Here is a 25,183-nt window from a genome sequence, read left to right on the forward strand (position 1 = left end):
AGTTGGAATCGACTCGACAGCAGTGGATTTGGATTTTTGGATTGTTGCCAAGAGTTAGAAGTTGGAAGAGGTTAGGGAGATGCTTGGCTTGGACATGGAAAGGGGTTTGAAGAAATTAGTACAAAGCACCTAACTTTTGGACTTGACCACTGGTTCACCATCCTTTTTTTTATTAACTTTTTTAATTGAAGTACAACTTAGAAATAGAAAGGTGTATAAGCCATAAAGTGAAAACTAATTCCAAAGTAAATACACCCCTGTGGTCACCACCTAAATCAAGAAACAGAACATTATTACTACCCCAAAAGCACCCGCATGTACCCTCTCAGCGACTCTCCTGACTTCCATCCCCATAGATTAGTTTTACCTATTTGTCGACTTCGTTTAAATGGAATCTTACAACACCACTCTGTGCATCTGGCTTCTTTTGCTTAACATTGTTTTCTAGATGCAACAAGCATCTTTACTGTTGCAAATACCCACTGCTGTTGAGTCAATTCCGACTCATAGCAACCCTATAGGACAGAGCAGAACTGCCCCATAGGGTTTCTGAGGCCGTAAATCTTTACTGAAGCAGACTGGCACATCTTTCTTCCTCACAGCAGCCACTGAATTCAAACCACCAACCTTTTGGTTAATAGCCAAGTGCTTTATCTGCTGTGCCACAGCAGTAGCTAAGTAATTTTGTATTTCTGCTTAGTATTCCATTGTATAACTACACTATAATTTATCCATCCATCATACTCCTGATGGAAAGCAGGGTTGCAAAGTAGTTCAATTGGAGCTATTATGAATAATGCTGTATAATAAATAATCTGTGCCTTTTGGGACACATGTGTTTGTCTTCCTGTTGGGTGTCGAGGAATGGAATTGCTGGATCATAGGATCAAAAAAAAACATAGGATAGGTATATGTTTATCTTTAATATATCTGAAGTTTGTCTAGTTTATCTAAAACTATGAAACCATTTTCCAAAGTAGTTGTACCAATTTACACCTCTACCAGCAGTCTGTGTGAGTTTGTGTCTCTCTAAGTACTTGATATTATCACTCTTGTTCATAATTGTAGCAATTCTGCTGAGTATGCCGTACTGTTTCGTTGTGATTTTAATTCTTACTTTTCTCATACCTGATGGAGTTGTGTACTTGCTCATATAGTTATCAACCATTTGGGTATACTCTCCTGTGATATGCCGGTTCAAATCCACCCCCTCCCCATTTTCCATGCATTTTCTTTTTGCTTCTGTTTTTGTTTTACTGATTTGCAGTACTTCTTTTTATATTCTAGATATGAGACCTTTGTCAGAATATGTATTACAAGTATTTTCTCCTTTTCTCTTGTTTGACTTTCACTGTCAAAAGTGAAAGTCCCTTTTAGTTACTGCTTTTTTATGTCCTGTTTAACAAATCTTTGCCTGTCCAAAGGCCATTAAGATACTATCCTATGTTTTCTTCCAAAAGCTTTATTGCTTTATAATTCACATTTAGATTTTGGGGGAATGATGTGAGGTAGGGATCAGTCAAGAGCCATTCCCCACCACCCCCCCATAGGGATATCCAGTTGGCCCAGCAGCACGTATTAGAAGGACAGCCTTTCTCAATTGCATTGCATCGTTACCTTCATGGTAACTCAAGGGCCCACGTACGTGGACGTATGTTTCTGGATTCTCTAGTCTCTTCCATTTGTCTGCTTTTCTTTGCTTGCACCTGCAGGGATTTTTGTTGGGATCTTATTTAATTGACGTCTTTATGATATTGACTCTTCCAATCCATGACCATGGCATTTTTCTCTTCATAAATAACAGTCAAATTGGTAACAGCAAGCAGTGGCAAATCCAGATATCATTTTATTATAAACTCTAATTTTCTTTTTCTTTTAAAGGCCACTCAATGACAAAAATAACAACAGTGGGAATTCAGCTTTGAACAATACCACGCCTAGCACACCAAGACAGAGCACATCTGTTCCTGTGAGAAAGCCAGGCCCACTGCCTTCCAGCTTGGATGACTTAAAGGTGATAATTCCAAATAGAGTACCTCAAAAATGTAAATGACTTGCCAGCTTTGTCTAAATGTGGAAATTTTCAATATATGTTCATCTTTACTGAAAATGTGATAACCTTTATAGAGGCACTTTCTTTTTACTTCCATTGCTTTAAAGCAATCAGTATTGACCAAGTACCGTGTGCCTGGCACCATGGCAGTTCTGTTTGACTCCAGAGGCTGTGACTTTTGTTTTTTGTTTTTTCCTTCTCTGCTCAATACCAACTTTGGGAGAAATAAGAAAATGTAACAGCCAAGAAAATGAGCTCCAGGGCCAGCCATCTGAGTTCCTTTCCTAGCTCAGCCTTCTATTATCTGTGCTATCTTGAAGAGTGATTCAACCTCTCTCTGCCTCAGTCAACACATCTGTAAAGTGGGGATGATAATAATAAAGCCTCCCTCGTGGGGACATTGTGAAGATTAGTTTAGAGTACATGTAAAGTACATGGTAACTGTTCAAAAAGCATAGCTGTTACCATCATCCCCATCCTTAGTAGATTTTTTCTTTGACATAGAAGAGGAATTACCCCCTAAAAACCCTTTATCACTGGCCTCTCAGGTTCTTCAGGTCAGGTCTGTAGTTGTATGTGTTTCTATATGTTAAAAAAGAAGAAAAAAAAACTGTCCCACTTACAGGTATGCAGCAATTCACAGTTACCTGACAGACACAGGCACTGTTTCTGTCACAGAAGTTTCCTTGAGATTTGTTAGAAAGTTGCAATACCTGAAGCAGAGACCTGATTTGTTTGTGGTATTCCTAGGTATCGGAACTGAAGACAGAACTGAAGTTAAGGGGCCTGCCAGTGTCAGGCACCAAACCTGACCTCATCGAACGCCTGAAACCCTACCAGGAAATGAACAGCAGCAGTGTTGCTGCTGGCAGTATCGTGGCAGTGTCCACTCCTGCTATCGTTACCAGTAACCCAGAAGTCACCATGGCCTTGCCGGTCACAACAGTACACAGCTCTGTGACTAGCTCAGTCTCCACACTCAAGGCAGAGTTACCATCCACGGGACCCAGCAACACAGCCCACGTGGAGAGTGCTAATTCGCCTCTGCCCATCTCGCCGTCCCCCTCCGAGCAGTCCAGCCTCAGTACCGACGACACCAACATGGCAGACACCTTCACCGAGATCATGACCATGATGTCTCCTTCGCAGTTCTTGTGCTCATCGCCCCTGAGAGTGACAAACGCTGAAGACAGCTTAAGTCCCACCAGCAGCACTCTGTCCAGTCTGGAACTGGATGCTGCTGAAAAGGACCGCAAGCTTCAGGAGAAGGAGAAGCAGATCGAAGAGCTAAAAAGGAAACTGGAACAAGAGCAGAAGCTCGTGGAAGTACTGAAAATGCAACTTGAGGTTGAAAAACGAGGGCAGCAGCAACAGCAGCAGCAGCAGCAGCAGCAGCAGCGGCCACTAGAACCCCAGCCCAGTGCACCAGCTAGCTCTGCCAATAAGTTAGATCAGAAGCACGCCAGTGTTGCTTCTGCCGTAAAAGACGAGGCCTCGCTCCCTGACTGCTCAAGCTCCAGGCAGCCCATCCCTGTCGCCAGCCATCCTGTGGGCCAGCCCATCTCTACAGGTGGCCAGAGCCTTGTTGCCAAAAAGGCTGTAGTTATCAAGCAAGAAGTCCCTGTGGCCGCGGCGGAGCAGCAGAGCCTGGTCTCGCAGTTTTACGTGAGTTCCCAGGGACAGCCGCCACCCGCCGTGGTCGCTCAGCCCCAGGCTTTGCTGACCACACAGACTGCTCAGCTGCTGCTCCCAGTGTCCATCCGGGGCTCGAGTGTCACTTCTGTGCAGCTCCCAGTTGGCAGCCTCCAACTCCAGGTGTGAAGTGTATCTCTAACGGCCTCACCTCACAGCGCTTCCGGCGGAAACTGCCAGCGATGGAACCGTACCTGAGCGTTTTCACACATGCGTCCAAATTAGGCTTCACAGTTGGAGAAAGCTTGCAGGGAGGAGGGAGGGGTCTTCAAAAATGTGAATAGCTAGCATTGTTTACACAGTAAAAACAAATGTGGGGCCTTTCCCATTTCTGTTACCTTTTACTTTCCAGTGAACATACATGTAGACATTTTAAAATATCAGCGACATTATCATCATGACAATAGCTGTTGCTATTACGTACTTTTTATGTGTAAGCAGCAAGTACTTTAAAGGTCTCACTTCTTGAGTCCTCCCAGGGAATCCCAGTGACAGGCCCATTTCTAGATAAGGAAACTAAGGCCTAGAAGTTTAATTATTTGCCCCGCGACACAGCTAGCATGTAACAGACCTAGCATTTAAACCCAGGACTTCTAACCCCAGAGCTCTTACTCTTTGTTGTTAGGTGCTGTACAGTCAGTTCCAACTCATAGTGACCCTGTGTACAACAGAATGAAGCACGGCTCCATCATGCGCCATCCTCACAATCATTGCTGTGGTTGAGCCCATTGTTGCAGCCAGTGTGTCAGTCCATCTTGTTGAGGGCCTTCCTCTTTTTCTCAGACTCTCTCTACTTTACCAAGCATGATACCCTTCTCCAGGGACTGTTCCCTCCTGATAACATGTCCAAAGTACATAAGACAAAGTATCACCATCCTTACTTCTAAGGAGCACTATGGCTGTACTTCTTCCAAGACAGATTTGTTTTTTCTTCTGGCAGTCCATGGTATATTCAGTATTCTTCGCCAACACCATAATTCAAAGGCATTGGTTCTTCTTTGGTCTCTTCTTATTCATTGTCCAGCTTTTGCGTGGGTATGAGGCGATTGAAACTACTGGCTTGGGTCAGGTGTGCCTTTTTATACCTGCCTCCAAAATTTAGCTCTTGAAAGGCCCCACTAATGTGAAGATACCTAAACTAAGGAAAAAGGGACTACAAATTTAGGACTGAGGATGTTATTGAGAGAGATTATAAAATGGCTAGTGAGCATAGAATTTCCCTTTATGCCAACATATAACCTGTGTATTTACCCGCAGTGGTTTTTATGTAATGTGTTTTGGGTAGGTTTTAACCAGTTGTGGACCACAAGTAAACACAGGATGCCATTTGAACCAGTGCGCCTCAGTCTTGACTACGCAGATGCCCTTAACAGCAGAGAGGAATAAACTTGAACCCCTGGGGTTAGGAGGCACAACCCAAAGCCCTGTGACATGTGGAAATTCTAATTCTGTTGTTTTAGCTTTAAAGTGTCTGAGTTTTCAAATCTCTTCCATAATATGTCTTTAAATATATATGTATAACTTTTTTTCTGATCCAAATCTTCCAATAGAGTTAATGTTCCAGGACCCAAGAAGCGCATTTTATTCTGGGGCTGTTTGTCCCCCGGCACACAGGGGCCTCTCTCCAAAGAATGCACAGTCTGCAGTTGAAAAAGCAGGACTTTGGATAATTGGCCCTCATGAATTTCCTTGTTGCTATTAAAAGTATTATAGCTCCTGACCTATGTGTATAGAGCTGTTACACCCTGTTGCTGTCGAGTCAATTCCAACTCATAGCAACCCTGTAGGACAGAGTAGAACTACCCCGTAGTGTTTCCAAGCCTCTAATCTTTACAGAAGCAGACTGCCACATCTTTCTCCTGCAGAGCGGCCAGTGTGTTCAAACTGCCAGCCTTTCAGTTAGCAGCCAAGCGGTTAACCACTGTGCCACCAGGGTTCCTTAGAGCTGTTACAGGTCCTTTTTTGTGTGTGCTTTAAGTGAAAGATTACAAATCAAGTCAGTCTCTCATACAAAAATATATACACACCTTGCTATACACTTATAGGTCCTTTTTATTGCAGCTTTCTATTTTTACAAAACTTTCAAATGAAAATCTTAGTCACTTAAGAAATGAGAGCATGAGAATAACTGGTCTAGTATTTAATTCTGATTCAGGATTGTTAACATTCAAATTTATGAGCATGTGAAGTCAGTTCATCTAGAATACCAATCAGCAATCTATTCTTAAGCGTTCTTAGGATACACATGCCTGTCTCTATCTAAAAATTCTAAATTTAAGTGTTCACTGAAATCTAAAGGTGCCCTTGAATGCCATCTTATTATGTACATTCAGTGTAAACATTTGTCTTATTTCAAATACAATCCCCAAGTGACCAGCTATTCTGCATCTAAACTCTTGGTTCAACTTTGATTCTAACAATTAAATTGATGCTTTTGATTCACCTCCTAGACTCCACCACAAGCCGGAATCCAGCCTCAGCCTCAAATAGCAACTGCTGCACAAGTACCAACCGCTGCCTTGTCGTCAGGCCTGGCCCAGCCTGCTCTTCAGAAACAAGACACTTTCCCACGGCACGTGCTTAACCAGCCTCAGCAAGTTAGGAAGGTCTGTGAGCTAACGAGTAACAGCAGGCTGCAGCTTATTTCTGCTGTCATCTACGTACCCGTTCCACAGGCATCTTTATAGGGGCTGCTCAGTGGGAAGGGCCCTGTTTATTTTTTTCCATGTTCAGCCTCTCATAGGATGAGCCTCAAGTCCCCTGCCATATGGCTGCAGGTTATCCAGTTATTTGGAGTAGAAAGAGCTCTCTGTTACAAAAAGATTGCTCATCATAACACTTAACTCTTTTTTAAAAAGTATTTTTCGGTCCTCGTATGTTGAATTTACTGAGTTTTAAAAAAAAAAAAATTTTTTTTTGAAATTATTAATCTATGGGAAAAAAATTTGATGCTCCCAGAGAAAAGATATTTGAAGATGTCAGAGATACTTCTGAACTTTTTATCTTGGGTAAGATCTTTTTATATATACATATAAACATAAAGAAAACAAAAACCTTTACAACTGGACCAATAAGTAACATCATGATAAATGGAGAAACTATTGAAGTTGTCAAGGATTTAATTTAACTTGGATTTACAGTCTAGGTCCACAGAAACGGCAGTCAAGAAATCAAGCAACATATTGCACTAGACGAATCTGTAAAAGGCCTCTTTAAAGTGTTAAAAAGCAAAGCTGTTGTTTTGAGAACTAAGGGACACCTGACCCAAGGCATGGCATTTTCAGTCACCTTATATGCATGTGAAAGCTGGACAATGAATAAGGAGGACCAAAGAAGAATTGAGACCTTTGAATTACGGTGTTGGCAAAGAATATTGAATATACTGTGGCATGCCAGAAGAACAAACATGTCTATCCTGGAAGTACAGCCAGAATGCTCCTTAGAAATGAGGATGGTGAAACTTTGTCTCACATACTTTGGACATGTTATCAGGAAGGACCAATCCCTGGAGAAGGACATAATACTGGTAAAGTAGAGCATCAGCAAAAGAGAGGAAGACCCTTGACGAAATGGATTGACACAGCGGCTGCAACAGTAGACTCAAACACAGCAAGGACTACGAGAATGGCTCAGGACTGGGCAGTGTTTCATTGGTTGTACATAGGGTCGCTATGAGTTGGATCCAACTTGACAATACCTAACAACTCTGTGTGTGTGTGTAATATTTAAGAGTTTGGTGACTTAGGAATTAAGAGCCAGAAGATCAAGGTCTGGTTATCATTTTGGCTCACTACTTCCTACATATTTGGTCTTTAGAAAAATTTACTTTCTCTGAGCGGCAGTTTCTTCATCTTTAAGATGAAGGTGTTGCCGTAGCTCTGTATCCTCTGTACAAACCAGTTGCCATCAAGTCCATTCTAACTCATGGCGACCCCATGTGTATCAGAGTAGAACTGTGCTCCATAGGGTTTTCAGTGGCTGATTTTCGGGAAGTAGATCAGCAGGCCTTTTTTCTAAGGCACTTCTGGGTGGGCTGTCATCTTTATGGAATAAGACTGCCACATCTTTCTCCCACGGAGCAGCTGGTGGGTTCAAACCACCAGTGCAGCCAAGCATGCTAACCATTTGCACCACCCAGGGACTCCATCCTCTTTACAAGCTCTTGTTAAGTAGACCCCAAAACCAAACCAAACCCGCTGCCGTCGAGTCGATTCCGACTCATAGCGACCCGATAGGACAGAGTAGAACTGCCCTGTAGAGTTTCCAAGGAGTGCCTGGCGGATTCCAACTGCCGACCTTTTGGTTAGCAGCGGTAGCGCTCAACCACTACACCACCAGGGTTTCCAAGTAGACCGGAAAGATACCAAAATATCCTTGTGTCCGGTAGGTGGAGCTGTGGGCACATCTCCTTGCCAGAAAAATCTTCAGGCCTCAAAAATAGGTCTTGGTATCATAAACCTTGAGAATGGTTGGTCCCAGGGTTTTGATCTTCAGCTTAAAAGAACCTAGATAATTAGGTACACCTGTCCATAGGCCTCAGGTACAGGTAACTGTTTGGGCTAAGATGACTTTAGGAACAGATAGAAACAGCCTCTTAGGTTAGCAGCAGTCATATCTGTGTGTGTGCTGTCTCTTGGAATTTCCTCTGGGGAATGCAAGAAGGGAATTGTAGCTGCATATTATTGAGTTTGGGGAAAACTCAAAATACCATTTTAGTGTAAGTAAATGTTAAAATGTTAAGACAGTTTGTGTTGGGGAGGAGAGAGAAAAACAATATATAGACAGGGTAAATACAGGCTTCAGTCTCAGAATTCTAGAATTAGGAATGATTACTTTTAGTTTCAAGGAAGCAATTTTTTATGAAATATAAAAGAATGGGAATAAATTTATAGAATCGTCACACAGGTTGTACAGACTTTCACACTTAAGAAATATATATATTTTTACAATAAAAAATATACAGGGAAGGTTTTTCTCTTTCAGAATATTATAAAAACCAACCCATTGCTATTGAGTTGATTCTAACACATAGTGACCCTAGAGGACTTTTCTACTCTTGTCCTGTAGGGTTGCTATGATTAGAATCAACTTGGGGCAGTGGGTTTGGTTTGGTTTTAGTTTAGGACAGAGTAGACCTGTCCCATAAGGTTTCTAAGGCTGTAATCTTTATAGAAGCAGACTGCCATGTCTTTCTCCCGAGGAGTGGCTGATGGATTCAAACCGCTGGCCTTTCCATTAGCAGTAGAGCGCTTAACCACTGAGCTACCAGGACTCCTTATTAACAGTATAAAGTGTATGAGATATTTTTATGAGCAAACCAAGTTCTGTGAAATATAATTGAAATATCAATAGGAAATATCAGAGGAAAAACCCAGTTAAAAAAAAAAAATCAGTAGTATGGCTATATATTTCTAAAAGGCCCTAAAACCTTTGGATCTCAGTGTGGCCTAAACAGAACATTTTGGGGTTTCATAGGAAGCAATCACCACCTCTGCCTGATAGAGCAGATTCTCAGAAGGGGATGGATCGTAAATGGGGCCTCGCAAGGATTTCAGGAAGTGATGGAAAGCTCAGTTTGACTACAGCCTGTGTAAGGTTTAGGGTGCGGTGGAAAGGGGGCCAGGTAGGAAGGTTGACGTACTAGCCAGAGAGTTAAGGATTTTATCCTAGAGATAGGGGTGCCAGGATTGTGGTAGTGATTCCTTCGGGTTCGTGTGCTGAGAATCTAATTTTGGTGGTGGGACGATAGGCAGGGAGCTTGTGGCGGTACTTCAGTGGGTGAGGGCATCGCAGGGCAGAGAACAGAGGCTGATTCAGAGACTGTTCTAAGACGTGCCAGTGCTGAGAGGGGAAAGCAGAGCTGATCGACGGCTCCATTTACTGAAGTTAAAAAAAGAAAAGACAGAATCAGGAATGGTTTTCCCTCACAGGTTGAGGGCAGCAGAAGGAAAGGGGAAAGTTTAGTTTGGAATGTATTAAATTTAAGATGGCCAGGAAGGTGTTGTAAACATGGCTTTAGCACTTAGGATAAGGTTAGAAGTAAGGCGGTGGTGGCGGTGGTTGTTAGATGCTGCCAAGTTGGCTCCTACTCATGGCGACCCCGTGTACGACAGAAGGGAACACTGCCCGGTCCTGTACCATCTTCACAGCCATTGCTGTGTTTGAGCCCGTTGTCTCAGCTGCTGTGTCAGTTCATCTCATTGAGGGTCTTCCTCTTTTTCTCTGACCCTTTACCTTACCAAGCATGATGTCCTTCTCCAGGGATTGGTCCCTCCTGATAACATGTCTAAAGTATGTGAGATGCAGTCTCGCCATCCTCACTTCTAAGGAGCATTCTGGCTGTACTTCTTTCAAGACAGATTTATTTGTTCTTCTGTCTGTCCATATTACATTCAATATCTTTCGTATGATTTCTTGGCTGCTGCTTCCATGGGTGTTGATCATGGATCCAAGTAAAATGAAATCCTTGACAACCGCAATCTTTTCTCCGTTTATCATGACGTTGCTTATGGGCCCAGTTGTGAGGATTTTTGTTTTCTTCATGTTGAGGTGTGAGAAGTAAGAGAAGTTGATTTGGGATTATTACCTTAATCATGAAAATTTAAAGCATGAAACTCTGTGTCTTTAAAAAATCATCTTCTGGGACCAGTCAACATTTTCTCAAAGGCAAAGAAGAAGAGGCAAGGGGGCAAAGAAACTAGATTACTGGAAAAGGAACAGCCAGAACAGAAATAATGGAAAGTTGACGCACTGAGAAAAATGTAACCAATGTCACTGAACAAATTGTGTAGAAATTGTTAAACGGGAACCTAATTTGCTGTGTAAACTTTCAGTGAAAACGCAAGAAAATATTTTAATTATTAAAAAAAAAAAAGGACAAAAAAAAAAATTAAAACATGACAAGGGATGAGAGCACCCTAGTGAGGAATAGCACAAACTCTGCTGTGACTTAAGGGGAAACTTAAACTGAGCAAATGCTGTGCTTCCCCACAGGATGCTGTCCCCGCTGCCCTCACAGGGCAGCTACTGAGTAAAGGGACCACTTAGGTTCGAAAATGGGGTGGCCAGCCATAGCCTGCAGCCCAAATTCAGCCCATTCCCTGTTTCTGTAAATAGTTTTATTGGAACACAACCACGTATTCATTTACTTCTTGTCTGTGGCAGCTTTCACACTAAGACAGCAGAGTCAAGTAGTTGAGATAGACCCTATGACCCTCAAAGCCAGAAGTATTTACTGTCTGGCCCTTTGCAGAATAAGTTTGCCACCCCAGCTCTAAATACTGATTTTCTTTACTTCATTAAACCCGTTGCTGTCAAGTCGATCCCATCTCATAGCAACCCTATAGGACAGAGTAGAACTGCCCCATAGGGTTTCCAAGGAGTGCCTGGTGGCTTCGGACTGCCAGTCTTTTGGTTAGCAGCTGTAGTTTTGTTTTTTTTTAATTGCGCTTTATGTGAAAGTTTGCAAATCAAGTCAGTCCCTTATACAAAAATGTATATACGTCTTGCTATGTACTTCCAGCCGCTCCCTAATGAGATAGCACACTCCTTCTCTCCACCGCGTATTCCCTGCGTCCGTTCAGCCAGCTTGTCTGCCTTTTCATCTCCCCTCCAGATAGGAGATGCCCATATAGTCTCATGTGTCTGCTTGATCTAAGAGGCTCAATCCTTACCAGTATCAGTTCAGTCCCTGTCTGAAGACTTGCAGCCATAGCTCTTAACCACTATGCCCCTAGGGTTTCCTTACTTCATTAGGAGAACAAATTGAAGGGGAAATATTTATTCATTTCAGGTTTTCACAAACTCAGCATCACCTACAGTTCTCCCATACCAGAGACAGCCTGCTCCAGCAGTCCAGCAGCCTTTTATTAGTAAGACATCCAGCAGCCTTCTCCAGTCCAGAAACGCTCCACTCCCATCAGTGCAAAACGGACCTAACCCTCCCAGCAAGGTAATCCTGGGACAGTTGTGCAGCAGTGACAGCACTCATGTGGGCATAAGATCATTCCAAAGCCTAGTGCTTGTTGGCTGGAATGATGGGGTAGCAGTATTAATTGGGTAAAAGAGCCGGAAAGACCATGATAATAACATGGTAAGGGGCACATTAGCCTTTCCATGTGGAATGGTCGACCAGCACAGCCAGCCTCACGAGTGTTTTTTAAAAGACTTCTTATGAAGAGCAGAATTTGGTTACAGCGGAGCAGCGTCTAGCCAGGGCACAAGAAAGCTTGTTGCCGAAAGCTAACATGTGCTCCATCTTTGTTTGACAGCCTAGTTCACCCCCGCCACCTCAACAGTTTGTTGTCCAGCACTCCCTGTTTGGTAGCCCGGTCACCAAGACAAAAGACCCTCCCCGCTATGAGGAAGCCGTCAGACAGACTCGCAGCGCACAGTCCTCCCTTCCAGAGGTGAGTGATGACATGACTGATACCACTGAGGCAGGTCCTCCCTCCAGAGGTGAGTGAGGACATGATGTGATGTCAGTGAGGCACACTTCTCCCTGCAGAGGTGGGTGAGGACATCACTGTGATGTCAGTGAGGCACGGTCCTCCCTCCAGAGGTGAGCGAGGACATCACTGTGATGTCAGTGAGGCACACTTCTCCCTGCAGAGGTGGGCAAGGACATCACTGTGATGTCAGTGAGGCACTGTCCTCCCTGCAGAGGTGGGCAAGGACATCACTGTGATGTCAGTGAGGCACTGTCCTCCCTGCAGAGGTGAGCGAGGACATCACTGTGATGTCAGTGAGGCACGCTCCCTCCCTGCAGAGGTGAGCGAGGACATCAATGTGATGTCAGTGAGGGACGGTTCTCCCTCCAGAGGTGAGCGAGGACATCACTGTGATGTCAGTGAGGCATGGTGCTCCCTCCAGAGGTGAGCGAGGACATGATGTGATGTCAGTGAGGCACACTTCTCCCTGCAGAGGTGGGCGAGGACATCACTGTGATGTCAGTGAGGCACTGTCCTCCCTGCAGAGGTGAGCGAGGACATCACTGTGATGTCAGTGAGGCACAGTCCTCCCTCTAGAGGTGAGCGAGGACATCACTGTGATGTCAGTGAGGCACGGTCCTCCCTCCAGAGGTGAGCAAGGACATGATGTGATGTCAGTGAGGCACACTTCTCCCTGCAGAGGTGGGCGAGGACATCACTGTGATGTCAGTGAGGCACGGTCCTCCCTCCAGAGGTGAGCGAGGACATCACTGTGATGTCAGTGAGGCACGGTCCTCCCTCCAGAGGTGAGCGAGGACATGACTGTGATGTCAGTGAGGCACGGTCCTCCCTCCAGAGGTGAGCGAGGACATCACTGTGATGTCAGTGAGGCACGGTCCTTCCTCCAGAGGTGGGCGAGGACATCACTGTGATGTCAGTGAGGCACGGTCCTCCCTCCAGAGGTGGGCGAGGACATCACTGTGATGTCAGTGAGGCACGGTCCTCCCTCCAGAGGTGGGCGAGGACATCACTGTGCTGTCAGTGAGGCACGGTCCTCCCTCCAGAGGTGAGCGAGGACATCACTGTGCTGTCAGTGAGGCACGGTCCTCCCTCCAGAGGTGAGCGAGGACATCACTGTGATGTCAGTGAGGCACAGTCCTCCCTCTAGAGGTGAGCGAGGACATGATGTGATGTCAGTGAGGCACACTTCTCCCTGCAGAGGTGGGCGAGGACATCACTGTGATGTCAGTGAGACACGGTCCTCCCTCCAGAGGTGAGCGAGGACATCACTGTGATGTCAGTGAGACACGGTCCTCCCTGTAGAGGTAAGTGAGGACATCACTGTAATGTCAGTGAGGCACAGTCTGCCCTCCCAGAGGTGAGCATGCTCAGTGGTCACAGCTTGTCAGCCTGGAACAAAGGCTTTTATGTGATGTGTCGTCCCCCCATTCTGACCAACTATATAATGAATCCCTTGTCTAAGATTGACTTGCCTCCAAGTGGTTATTTAAAATCAAAACATCATTTATTTTGAAGAATCCTAAACAACTTTCTGCAGCTATATAATCTGCCATCACTACTTATTCAGAAATTCAGGTTTTGTCTTTTAATTTTTCCTTTGGGTCAGGGGGAGCCCCGGTGGCGCAGTAGTAAAGAGATTGGCTACTAACCAAAAGGTCAGCAGTTCGAATCCACCAGCCGTTCTTTGGAAACCCTATGGGGCAGTTCTCCTCTGTCCTACAGGGTCCGTATGAGTCAGAATCAACTTAATGTGTGGTACAACATTAAATAGACGATGAAGACTTAAAGATGTGTATTATAATATATATAAAAACCAAACCAAACCCACTGCCGTCGAGTCGATCTGACTCATAGCGACCCTATAGGACAGAGTAGAATTGCCCCATAGAGTTTCCAAGGAGCGCCTGGCAGATTTGAACTGCCGACCTCTTGGTTAGCAGCTGTAGTACTTAACCACTACACCACCAGGGTTTCCATAACACGTATAGTAAAAACTAAAAAAAAAAATAATAATGCCAGGAAGCATAGCTACATATAGTAAACATTAAAAAAAATAATGCCAGGAAGTATAGCTAAAAAAGAAACAATAGAAAAATTGAGCTAAAATTAAAATAGTTTTTTTTTTTTTTTAAGAAAGGAGGAACAGAGTGACCAAAAAATAGGATGAATAGAAAACAAATAAAATGGTAAACCCAAATCCAGCCATATCAATAATTTACGTTACACACTAGTGGACTAAAAAATAAAAAAAAAAAGACTAAATACTCTAAAATGCAGAGATTGTCAGATTGAATTAAAAAAACCGAGAACCAACTATATGCTATGGAGTGATTGTAAGATATGTCTGCAGATTCTTTGACAGTCCTCCATGGGCTAGATTTAGTGACTTGCTTCTAATAAATAGAATTGGCAGAAATAATGGTGGGACGTCTAAGCCTGGGTCATAAAAGGCATGCCCCTTCTTCCTTGCTGTCTCTTGGATTGCATGCTCTGGGGAAAACCAGCTGTCATGTCATGTGGACACTCCAGCAGCCCTCTGGGGCCTCCCATCAGCTGAGGCCTCCCTTCAACAGCCAGCATCAACTTACCAGTCATGTGAGTGAGCCACCTTTAAAAGTACATCCTCCACCTAAGCCTTGAGATGGCTGTAGCCCAGCCAACATCTTGACTCCAACCTGAGAGACCCCAAGCCAGAACCACCCATCTAAACCATTCCTAAATTCCTGACCCACAGAAACTGTGAGATAATAAATGCTCAGTGTTTTAAGCCACTAAGTTCTGGAGTAATTAGTTATATAGCAATAGATAACTAATGCATATGTCTACGAATGGCATATTTTAAATATAAAGATGTAGGTTGAAAGTAAAAGGTTGAAAAAAGATATAACATGCAAACAGTAAGCCTAAGAAGGCTGAATAGGTGAAATATTTAACAGACATTTTGCCAAAGAAAATATGCAGATGGAAAACATGTGAAAAGATGCTCAATATCATTACTCATTATAATAATATGATATGATATAATAAGTCATTAGAGAAAGGCAAATTAAAACCACAATGTGATACCACTACACACTGTAAGAATGGCTAAAATTAAAAAGGCTGACAATACCAAGTGCCGACAAGGATATAGAGCAACTGAACTCTCATGAACTGCTGGTGGTGATGTAAAATGGTATGATCACTTTGGAAACAGTTGAGACATTTCTTTAAAAGTTAAATATATACCTAACCTATGATCTAGCCATTCCACTCCTAGGTATTTACCAAAGAGAAATGAAAACAGGTGTCTGCACAGATACTTGTACGTGAATGTTCATAGCAACTTTATAATAGCCCACAACTGGAAATAACCCAAATGTCCATCAATAGGTGTTTGAATGAACAAACTGTGCTATTTCCATACTATAGAACACTTCCCAGTGATAGATGGCAAGAACTGTTGGCACACAGTACAACATAAATGGATCCCAAAGTAATTTTGTTGAGTTAAAGAAGCCAGACCTACAATACATACTGTATGAATTTATTTATATATTTTTTTAAACTCCAGAAAATATAACCCCACCTATGTGTAAGAAAGCAAATCAGTGTTATTGCAGGGGGCATGAGGAAACTTTAAAAAGGCATGAGGAAACTTCAGGATATGTATATTTTCTGGATTGTGATGATGGTTTCTTGGGTGTACACTGTGTCACAATTTATTTAATTGTATACTTACAGAAACCCTGGTGGTATAGTGGTTAAGTGCTACAGCTGCTAACCAAAAGGTCGGCAGTTCAAACCTACCAGATGCTCCTTGGAAGCTCTATGGGGCAGTTCTACTGTGTCCTATAGGGTCACTGTAAGTTGGAATTGACTTGACGGCAACGGGTTTGGTTTAGTTTTTTTAATATGTGTGTGTATATACATATATATATATATGTGCTGTTTATTGTCAGATAAAAATCAAGCTGGAAGTATGTATAATCTGATCACATTTACACACACAAATGTTTCCCAAAATGCAAATGAATAAAGACATTTTTAAAATAAAGTACTAGAGGGTTCTCAAAATACAAACAGTGAGAGAAGTGTAAAAGTCAGCCGAGCTCAGTACTTGCTCTGTCCGCTAGCCAGCTGTGACACCTTGGGTAAATTGGCTTAACTTCACTTAATTGAAGTAATCTCAGTGTTCTCAAAATTATCAAACAACATGCTAGAACTAGGTGCACTGTATGGTCCCTTAGTGCTCCCAACTGTATTATGCTCGCAGGATTGCATGAGAGAAAACTAATTCCTGTTCTTCATTGTAGATTTCCAATGCACACAGTCAGCAGATGGACGACCTCTTTGACATCCTCATCAAGAGTGGAGGTAGGTCAAAAGTCCCGTGAGACCTCATAGGGAGTAATCTCTTATCACAAGTGCACAGATGTTTCTTCCTGGACATCACAGCGTACCTTTGCGTTCTGAGAAACATATTCTACTTCTAACTGAATTTGCTGTTTTAAAATCTGTTAAATTTAGGCCAATAAAACAACTTAAACTGTAAATGGAGGAAGCACTCAGAATGGTAATGTAATGTTCGAATTACCCATAGCTATGCTCCTGCTGAAAGAGAAAAGCCATGTCAAAATAGCAGGGTAGAACCAGATTAAATTTCCACATTGAAAAACTCCAAAATTGTTCCCTGCGTATCAGCCATTATAATGGGATAAAACTGTTCCTGTGTATGCATTCATTTTGTGACAAACTGCTTACCTAATTTGGGCTTTAGTATTATTAAAATTCAAAGGTAAGGCTAAAATACTTTCTACATGCAATATAAAATTGTAGGTATTACCATATTTAATCTTAAAAAGGGATAAAGGAAGAAAGGGGGAGAAAGGATATTAACCACAAAAAGTCAAGAAAATCTCTGCCTCAGTTTACATATCTTTAAAAATAAGTATAAAATCAATATTTCAAAATTTCAAATGCTATTTTGGAATATTTTAAAGCACTTTTAAATTACCCCACCAAAAGGAGTTTTATTTGAAGCTTCAAACAGCAGTCAAAATTTCTCCGTTCATGGCAGCTACTGTCTGACATGGAGACTGATGCTCTGGTTGTGATGTCTGGTGTAACAAAGATAATTACTGACATTTGCCAACAGATGTACCTGTGCAAATAGCATTTTTTGCTGAGAACTCTATTGGCCTTGCAAAATAATTTAAGGTCATGGAAATTAAAGAAATAGACATTCCATACCCTGATTTTAGGGTTTTTTTTGTTTTTTTTTTTTTTTTTTGCCAATCTGATGAAGATAAGAAGACTTTTTATAATAATTAAAAAGAATAATTTTTACAGCCTAAACTTGAAAAATGTCACAGATTCACCGGTTTTGAGTTATTTTTTAAAATGAATGTTTCTTTTTTCTGGCAAAGGATCCGATAAGTATATTATTCATCTTATTGTATGCTGCCACCAATAAACATGAGAACCAAGATGTAAACAGCTGATAATAGGACTAGGCACTTGGATTGCATTTACAGCTTTCAAAAGGTTTCTAAAGGTGACCACAGATAACTGAAAAGTGACAAACTGCCCTAACAACTCATGCAGTATACACAGTTGACAATTCACATACGGAATCAGAGCATTCGTTCTTTCTCGCACCTACTTACCCATCCCAGTCACTGAGCTTTACAAGCTATCCCTCAATCCATTTTCCTAGTGTAGCCGCATACTGTAAGTATACATATAAATGCAACCAATGAGATAAAAAAAGATACTTTATTCAAGTATAGGTATCTAAGTGAACACTGGTATCTGTAGCAGGTGGTCCATTAACGTTCTACTTGATCCGGCAAGGAATAATATGTAATTAGCACTTACTAAGATACTTACCAGATTCTTACGATTTTATACAAACTCAAAAAGCAAGTCAAAAAAGAGACAAATAAGCAGGTGATCCACATCAAAGAAAATTGTCAAAGGAGCCATGTGTTAGCTTAAGTGCAGAAATGACATAGGTGGGTAGTACCTTTTCAGAAATTTATACACAATGTATATGGCTAAATCAGGCATATGGTTTAACTACAATGATTAAAAAAAAGTAATGTATAATCAGGTCTTTCATAATATTAAGGATATACTTCCTATATATACTTCTGTCTACAAAAACTGAGAATATACATTTCAACATTAACTTTAAAGATGTCATGCTGCTATGATGAAAAACCTGTTGCTGTCAAGCCGATCCAACTCAGAGCAACCCTATAGGACAGAGTAGACCTGCCTCATAGGGTTTCCAAGGAACAGCTGGTGGATTCGATCTGCTGACTGTTTGATTAGCAGCTGAGTTCTTAACCACTTTGCCACCAGGGCTGCTATGATAGTAGATTCATATTGTAGGTATAAGATACTGGCCCTGTCTTAAGCCTTCAATGACTGAGAAGAAGGACCCAAAGATAATGTAATTTAAAATCATTGATTCCTGCCTAGTGGGATATACTGCTTTTAATGCCTAGCCTTATTTTAAAAAATTGAAAACATATCAGAATGTTATAAACTTACATGCATTTAGCTAAAATGATCCATCATCCCAAAGGTTATTTAGAATTATACCTGTCCGAGAGCATTCTCTTCCTAAGGAATCACAGTAGCAAAACAATTGTCTTGATAACTAATAATTGTTTTCCATAGTAGTGAATCTTTACTTACTGATTACTTGATTATTTTGCACAGAGATTTCTCTCCCTATAAAAGAAGAACCTTCTCCAATTTCCAAAATGAGACCAGTGACAGCCAGCATCACCACAATGCCAGTCAACACAGTGGTGTCCCGGCCGCCACCCCAAGTCCAAATGGCACCACCTATGTCCTTAGAACCTATGAGCAGTTTATCTGCCAGTTTAGAGAACCAACTAGAAGCCTTCTTGGATGGGACTTTACCTTCAGCCAATGAAATCACTCCACTACAAAGCAGCAATGAAGACAGAGAGTCCTTCTCTCTGATCGAGGACCTCCACAATGACCTGCTGAGTCACTCAAGCATGCTGGACCATTCACACTCACCCATGGAAACTTCTGAGGCCCAGTTTGCTGCCAGTACTTCCTGTCTGTCACTTGACCTTTCTGACACAAACTTGGACAACATGGAGTGGTTAGACATCACAATGCCTACCACGTCATCAGGACTCACCCCTCTCAGCGCCACCACTCCAAGTATGTTTTCTGCTGACTTTCTAGACACACAAGACCTGCCGTTGCCCTGGGACTAAAGTCACAGATGTCCAATCTTAGAGTTCATGAGGTTTAAGAACATGAAAACGATTCTCCAAGGTCAGTTCTTAGAGATAGATCCATAGTTGCATCGCTGCAATTAAAATGTGTTATCACAGAAAAAATGAGATAGAAGGTCATAGCCTGGAAACAAGTCTGAAAACGTTGCACTGCACTTGGCAGTGAACTTCTACGATTTAACATAGCAGAGGGCCTTCTGAAAATACATGAGTCAAGGAGGACTCATCTGTTGCTCCAGACTTCAGTAAAGATGAAAAGTACCTTTAGATGAAAACATAGAGAAGAGTGATGTATGCAGGAAAATGACATTAGGATTCTCTAGTAATCAACTACATTTAAACCTCTGTGGTCACTTTACGAAAGACAGACAGCTCCACTCAAAACCTAAGGCTGGTGTGAGGGAGGTGAGAGATCACTACACTTGATATTTTCCTAGAGGTGGCCTGAGCCGAGCCCAAGACCCAGCGGGGCCAGAGGCAGTGGAGAGCGCTGGCCGGTTGAGTGACATGACACATCCAGCTGATGACTTTGGGTTCCATTCAGAAACTTGTGTACTTTTTGTGTGTGTGTTGTAGTTTATCTTGTGATTTTTGGGATCTTCCTTTAGATTCCCAAATTTAAATTTAAGTGGAAAATCTTTCACCATAAGCAGAAGGTGTCTACAAAATACTGTCATAAGCAATCCACTGTAAAAAGTCCAGGTATATTGGTAACACTGAAAATTCTATTAACAGCCTTCTGGGTTGATTAGTTTGATTTTAATGTGTATATTAGACATTTGTATGTACACTCGGATATTGTGATTTGTACAGCCTACATTGGGGTAAGGAAGTGGGTGTCCATTAGCCCTATTTCTTTTACTAACTCGAGTATTTCTAGAGTTCTTGAGCCACATGTATTTCTGTATTTAAAGACTTGCTTGCAGACTTTCAGGTAACCAGACCCATCTCAAAAAACCAAGAAAAGGCTTTAGCATGGAATATCTTTTTGAGCTGGTGAGTTGCAAATAGAAGGCAAGGGGAAGTCTATCATCAACCCAGGACATTCCCACGTGGTCACAGGTTAGACCATGCCACAAGGTTGGCTGCCAGACCCAGGTCTGGCTGTCCCTCTTCTCTGGCTAGTCCCTGGTTATTGTTTTACAGGCTTGTACCTGGGTGTCATACCCAAGCTCTCACTATATTATCAAGCCTAAAACTGTAAAACTGGAGGTTTTATTAGTAGTTTTTTTAAATATATATATATAAAAAAAAGTTATTACATATTTGCTGAGTAGTTTCTTAAGAATTTTCTAAAATGCCAACTATGGTGGGACATCCAAATTAATTTCAGGCTACTCACATAAGTATATAACAAAATGTAAATAACTAAAAAAAAGAAAAAAAACTGAAGTCTACCAAAAGAGCCTGGGGGGAGGCGATTATTAAAGAGTACTGTCGTGCCCTCCACCTCACCCTGTGTCAGCCCAGGGGTCAGGCTGATTTCCCTGGCAAGTGTTGCTTCAGTGACATGCAGGAAGGCAGCCTGACCCATCATTTGCAAAGAATTTTCTCATCATTTCTGGGGTTGTGTTTTACCTAAGAGCTGAGCTTCTTTCAGTTTTCATGTTTGGTTTTGGCTTATACGTTTTACTCCAAACAGAACAGTCTGTTTTCCGGCATCTAGTCAGCCGGACACTGGAGCCCCGTCCTTACTGGCACTTGCTAACTTGAAGCGCTGCTGTACCCTCCGACCTGTTCGAGGCAGAGGCTGTCCTGCTCAGTGTAGTCTGTCTTGGAAACTGGTAACCCGATGTGTGGGATTCAGTAACTCTGCTAACCAGGACATTGTCATCTGACCAAGTCCAACCGGAGCATGCATCATATTGGATGTGATGTGAACCCTTGAGTCAGGTTCCGTGGAGGGGATCCTGTCTCCTGGGGCAGGAGTATTTACTTGGGAAGGTACTTTCTTTTTGGTAGACGTTGGCCATGGGTTTTTGGCGGAAGATTTGGTCAGGGGTTTATCAGGTCCATCCTTGGCCTCTGAGCACCATCTTCATTCAGATCTGAGTGGCTTTCTGAGTTAACACCACTTATCATTGGGACTGTAGGGGGCAAGTGAACAACTCGTGCTGTTAACTCCTGTTGAATCACTTTATATTTCCGTAATCCTGAGTTGTGTACATAGATAGCTTTCTAGCCCTCAGGTCCTCGTATTGCTTTTAAAATAGGGTTTGAAACATGTCACAGGAAGGTTGCTCTCCAAAAATACACAGTGCAGTGCAAAGAACGCTAGCTCAGTAGCCTGTCCTCTCTTGGCTATGAGTTGCCTAAGTGCCCACTTCACGTATATGTTCAAACCTGTATGTATTTATTGTTTAAAAAAGCAAGGCGTCTCTAGTTATTAATCCTAAAGCCATCCCACTTGTACCATTCCTCGTGGCCCTCACTGCCCAGCTCGAGTAGCGAGCCCCAGGCTCTGTGACGTCCGCGCTGCTCTCCAGGACGTTAACTACGCGTTCCGGTCTAGAATCAATGTGCAGGACGCGTACAGCACACGGTATGACCAAAGATGATCCTCTCTGATCAAGGCCCCTGTGACCTATCTCAGTGTACATAATGGTAAGTGCAATGGGGAATGGTGTGCATTTACTGAAGAAAACAGTGTCTTTATTTGTTTAGGGTTAGCCTCACAGCTATTAAAGCACAGGTCACAACAGCCCGGCTGAATTTTCAGGCTGCATGAGTGTAGCTTAGGAGTAGCTCTGGTATATATCCTATTGCAGAATATCTTACATTGCCAAGAAAATAACTAACTCCTAGAAATGTATTCTCTCACTCCCCGGTCTTATTTCCCTTTATATTCTTGAAACACAGTAGTAACGACCGTAGCTTTCTGCTATGTCTAGGTATCAGATCATGGTATTGGGGGTGGGCTGAGTAAAAAGTCACACCAAAGCTTATACGAAGTCTTTGGAAATCTGGCGGTATGTGGTCATCTTGTACATTTCAGCAAAGCACCTACTAGGAAACCTCCTAGGCAGTTTTAGTGGTTTATATTCTAGTGTTTTTTCTGAAATGTGCAATCTACTGTATAGTATTTGCCACATATTTGTACATAGATGTATTCCGAATTTGTGGAATTTCTTGCTCAGATACTATTTGTGTTTGTTTTCTATGAATATTTTTGTAATACTGAAGAGCTTATTTAAATTTCCTGTTGAAAAGCTGCATGGTTCTGTGACCCCCATCACTGGCACTTTCTGGTTTCTAAGTGCAGTTCACCAACAGTGGCAAAGACAACCTGGGGTTGGCCCCAAACTGCTGCCTGTCAAAGGCAAAGTCATGGTCATAAGACAGTGCCACTGAGCTGTGTGGCAGGCGACAGTCAGTGATGCCTCGAGCGTGCCAGCCCCTTTGTCACCACAGCTGACTCAGGCTTTGTCTGCCCTCACTCAGACCCTTTCAGGCTCCGCAGACTGAAACCCGGCCCCAACAGCTGACAAGACAGCAGTCCCCACCATGGTAGGATGGCCCCTTTACTGACCTCAAACGGACTTGGCCTTGGAAAAGGGGTGAAGCACTTTGGCAGGCTTGCACATGTTTTCAGGAGCCCCCAGTGGAGTGGCCGCCTTCGTCAGCCTCCCAGAAGCCCCGGGCATCAGGAAGGTAGGGGCCTCCAGGCACCACTGGGGACTTTCTAGGGAAATTCAGAGAGAATTGCTAATCCAGGTCTACCAGCAGAGCAGCACAGGTCAGTTTAACCAAATTCACAAATAACCCTCCATTTTTTGCTGTCTGCCCCTGCAAACATGAAAGCTGAATATCGGCAACAGAGCAGAATACTGCGCACAAATTGTCCTGCTGCCCTGGAGGCCAGCCACACGTTGAGCCCAAAATTGTCAGAGAACATTAACTGGAAGGTCAGTTTTATCAATAAACACAGCTTAAGAGTAAGTAAATGTGTATTTGGAGAGCATCCTAACTGCGTTTCAGCTAATCGTTTAAGTGATTTCAGTCAAAACTGGAAAATAACAATTAAGGTGTAGACATTTTTTCCTGGCTCAAGCCTTCAATAACTTATTCATTTGACAGTCTTTCTGGGCTGGGTGGTAATCAGCAGGTTCATGTTTTTCGTTTTTGTTTTTTCCCCCCACTTCACCTTTTCTTGCAGTATCCGAGGAAATGTATCATTGCAGGGGATTTCTTCCTAAAATCTTTCATTTGAGGCCTGTAATTCAAAAAGCTGCACACGTTTACAAAAGAGCTCTTATCAGAACTCCGCTCTGTGACTCATTATTGGAAAATGTCACAATTTTTTGACAACAAGTGGCAATCTCAGATCTACACGGTGCTGTCTGCAGTCCAATAAAACACGTTATTGGAGATATCAACATAGCTGTAGTGTTCAACAGAGCTTTATGCCAACTCCTGAGATAAGGCTTTGACAACGTTTATAGAGTCACTGAAACTCCCAACAGCTATTACCTCTCTACGTTACGCTGTAAGTACACTTGCTGATTTGGTAGGAGGAGGAGGAAGTGTTTAGGGAAGGGTTGAGTATCCACCAAAAGTACTGAACATCAAGTAACCAATACTAACGCAAACTTCGCTTTAAAGGAACCAAAGGCATTGCCAAGTATTTGCCAAAAGGAGGCACTTTTTATTTAAAAGTTGAGACAGATGAGATCTCAAAAATCAGTCCCAAAAAGGTATTATCCACTTACGGTTATAATTTTCACCAAGGTGTAGATATTTCTCTATTATTTTCATGTAAAATAGTATAGATTCGTTTTGTTGGTTTAAGGATAATTCATAGTTAGTAGTATTACAACTTTTTTTTTTCCTTCCTAGAAATTAGTTTCCTCCTTTTCTTGCTTGCAGTAGACATGCTTAACGTGATCGGTGTTTCTCTTCTTATTTTCATTGTCAGATTATGTCTTAGCATCTCACCTTATGAAAAAAAGGAGAAAGATACCAATCCACAGAGCCCTCCTCGTTGACGCACTAGTTTAGTAAACAAAAAATTATGGCAATCGGGGGTCCATTCTTGTATTGCCTTTATGTTGTTTTTTAAAAAAGAAAAACCATGATGCCTTTGTATTTGCTGTTTGCACCCCTGAGATCAATTCCATATCATGTTTGAAATGCCATACATTTTGCACATGTACTGTACATAGGTAATGCATATGTATTTTTATATGTGTGCCCATTTATCATCAGATCTTTTGTACATAGTGGCAGTATCATAGCTGATCGGGAAATGTTTGATATCTCAGCAATTTTGCATTTTTGTGTCTCAAATAAAAAAACATTTTGACGTACTATGATTCTTGCTATGCAGAGCCTTTGTAGATTGGGGGGTAGAGGTTTAAGGCAGAGGCACCACCTTTAGAATGACCACTCACAGCAGAGAGCCCCCAGACAGACGAGCTCACCAAGGCGGGGCTTTGTAAATCACAAAGAAAGTGAAGAACCTTCCCCAAGTCCAGGACCATGACATACAAAATAGAAACCCATAGGTACCAGGTGAACTTGAATACACCAAAATTTACACCGAAATGAGAATTCTCATCTCCCATGCGGGAGACCTGTTCAGTTCCTGGCCAATACGCCTCCTGCGCAGCCACCCTCTTTCTGTCAGTGGATGTTGCTGTGATGCTGAACAGGTTTCTGCGGAGTTTCCACACTAAGACAGACTAGGAAGAAAGGGCTGGTGATCTACTTCCAAAAGTCAG

General features: G+C 42.5%; 1 protein-coding gene across 10 annotated transcripts in view; it reads left to right on the forward strand.

Moving 5' to 3' along the window:
- The window catches only part of MRTFB (myocardin related transcription factor B), a 220,489-nt gene extending 195,642 nt beyond the window's left edge, over window positions 1-24,847 (forward strand). For 8 of the 10 annotated variants that reach the window (XM_049904747.1, XM_049904743.1, XM_049904750.1 and 5 more), the window contains 7 exons: window positions 1,882-2,014; window positions 2,804-3,868; window positions 6,196-6,351; window positions 11,538-11,696; window positions 12,016-12,153; window positions 16,491-16,551; window positions 18,907-24,847. In XM_049904747.1, the coding sequence (XP_049760704.1) occupies window positions 1,882-2,014; window positions 2,804-3,868; window positions 6,196-6,351; window positions 11,538-11,696; window positions 12,016-12,153; window positions 16,491-16,551; window positions 18,907-19,442 (2,248 nt within the window). In that variant the 3' untranslated portion in view covers window positions 19,443-24,847. The remainder of the gene's footprint in view (window positions 1-1,881; window positions 2,015-2,803; window positions 3,869-6,195; window positions 6,352-11,537; window positions 11,697-12,015; window positions 12,154-16,490; window positions 16,552-18,906) is intronic. The other 2 variants (XM_049904745.1, XM_049904744.1) reach the window with 1 other exon arrangement.
- The last annotated feature ends 336 nt before the right edge of the window (window positions 24,848-25,183 follow it).

Source organism: Elephas maximus, chromosome 12 (genome assembly GCF_024166365.1).
Source record: "Elephas maximus indicus isolate mEleMax1 chromosome 12, mEleMax1 primary haplotype, whole genome shotgun sequence".
Taxonomy (NCBI): Eukaryota; Metazoa; Chordata; class Mammalia; order Proboscidea; family Elephantidae; genus Elephas; species Elephas maximus.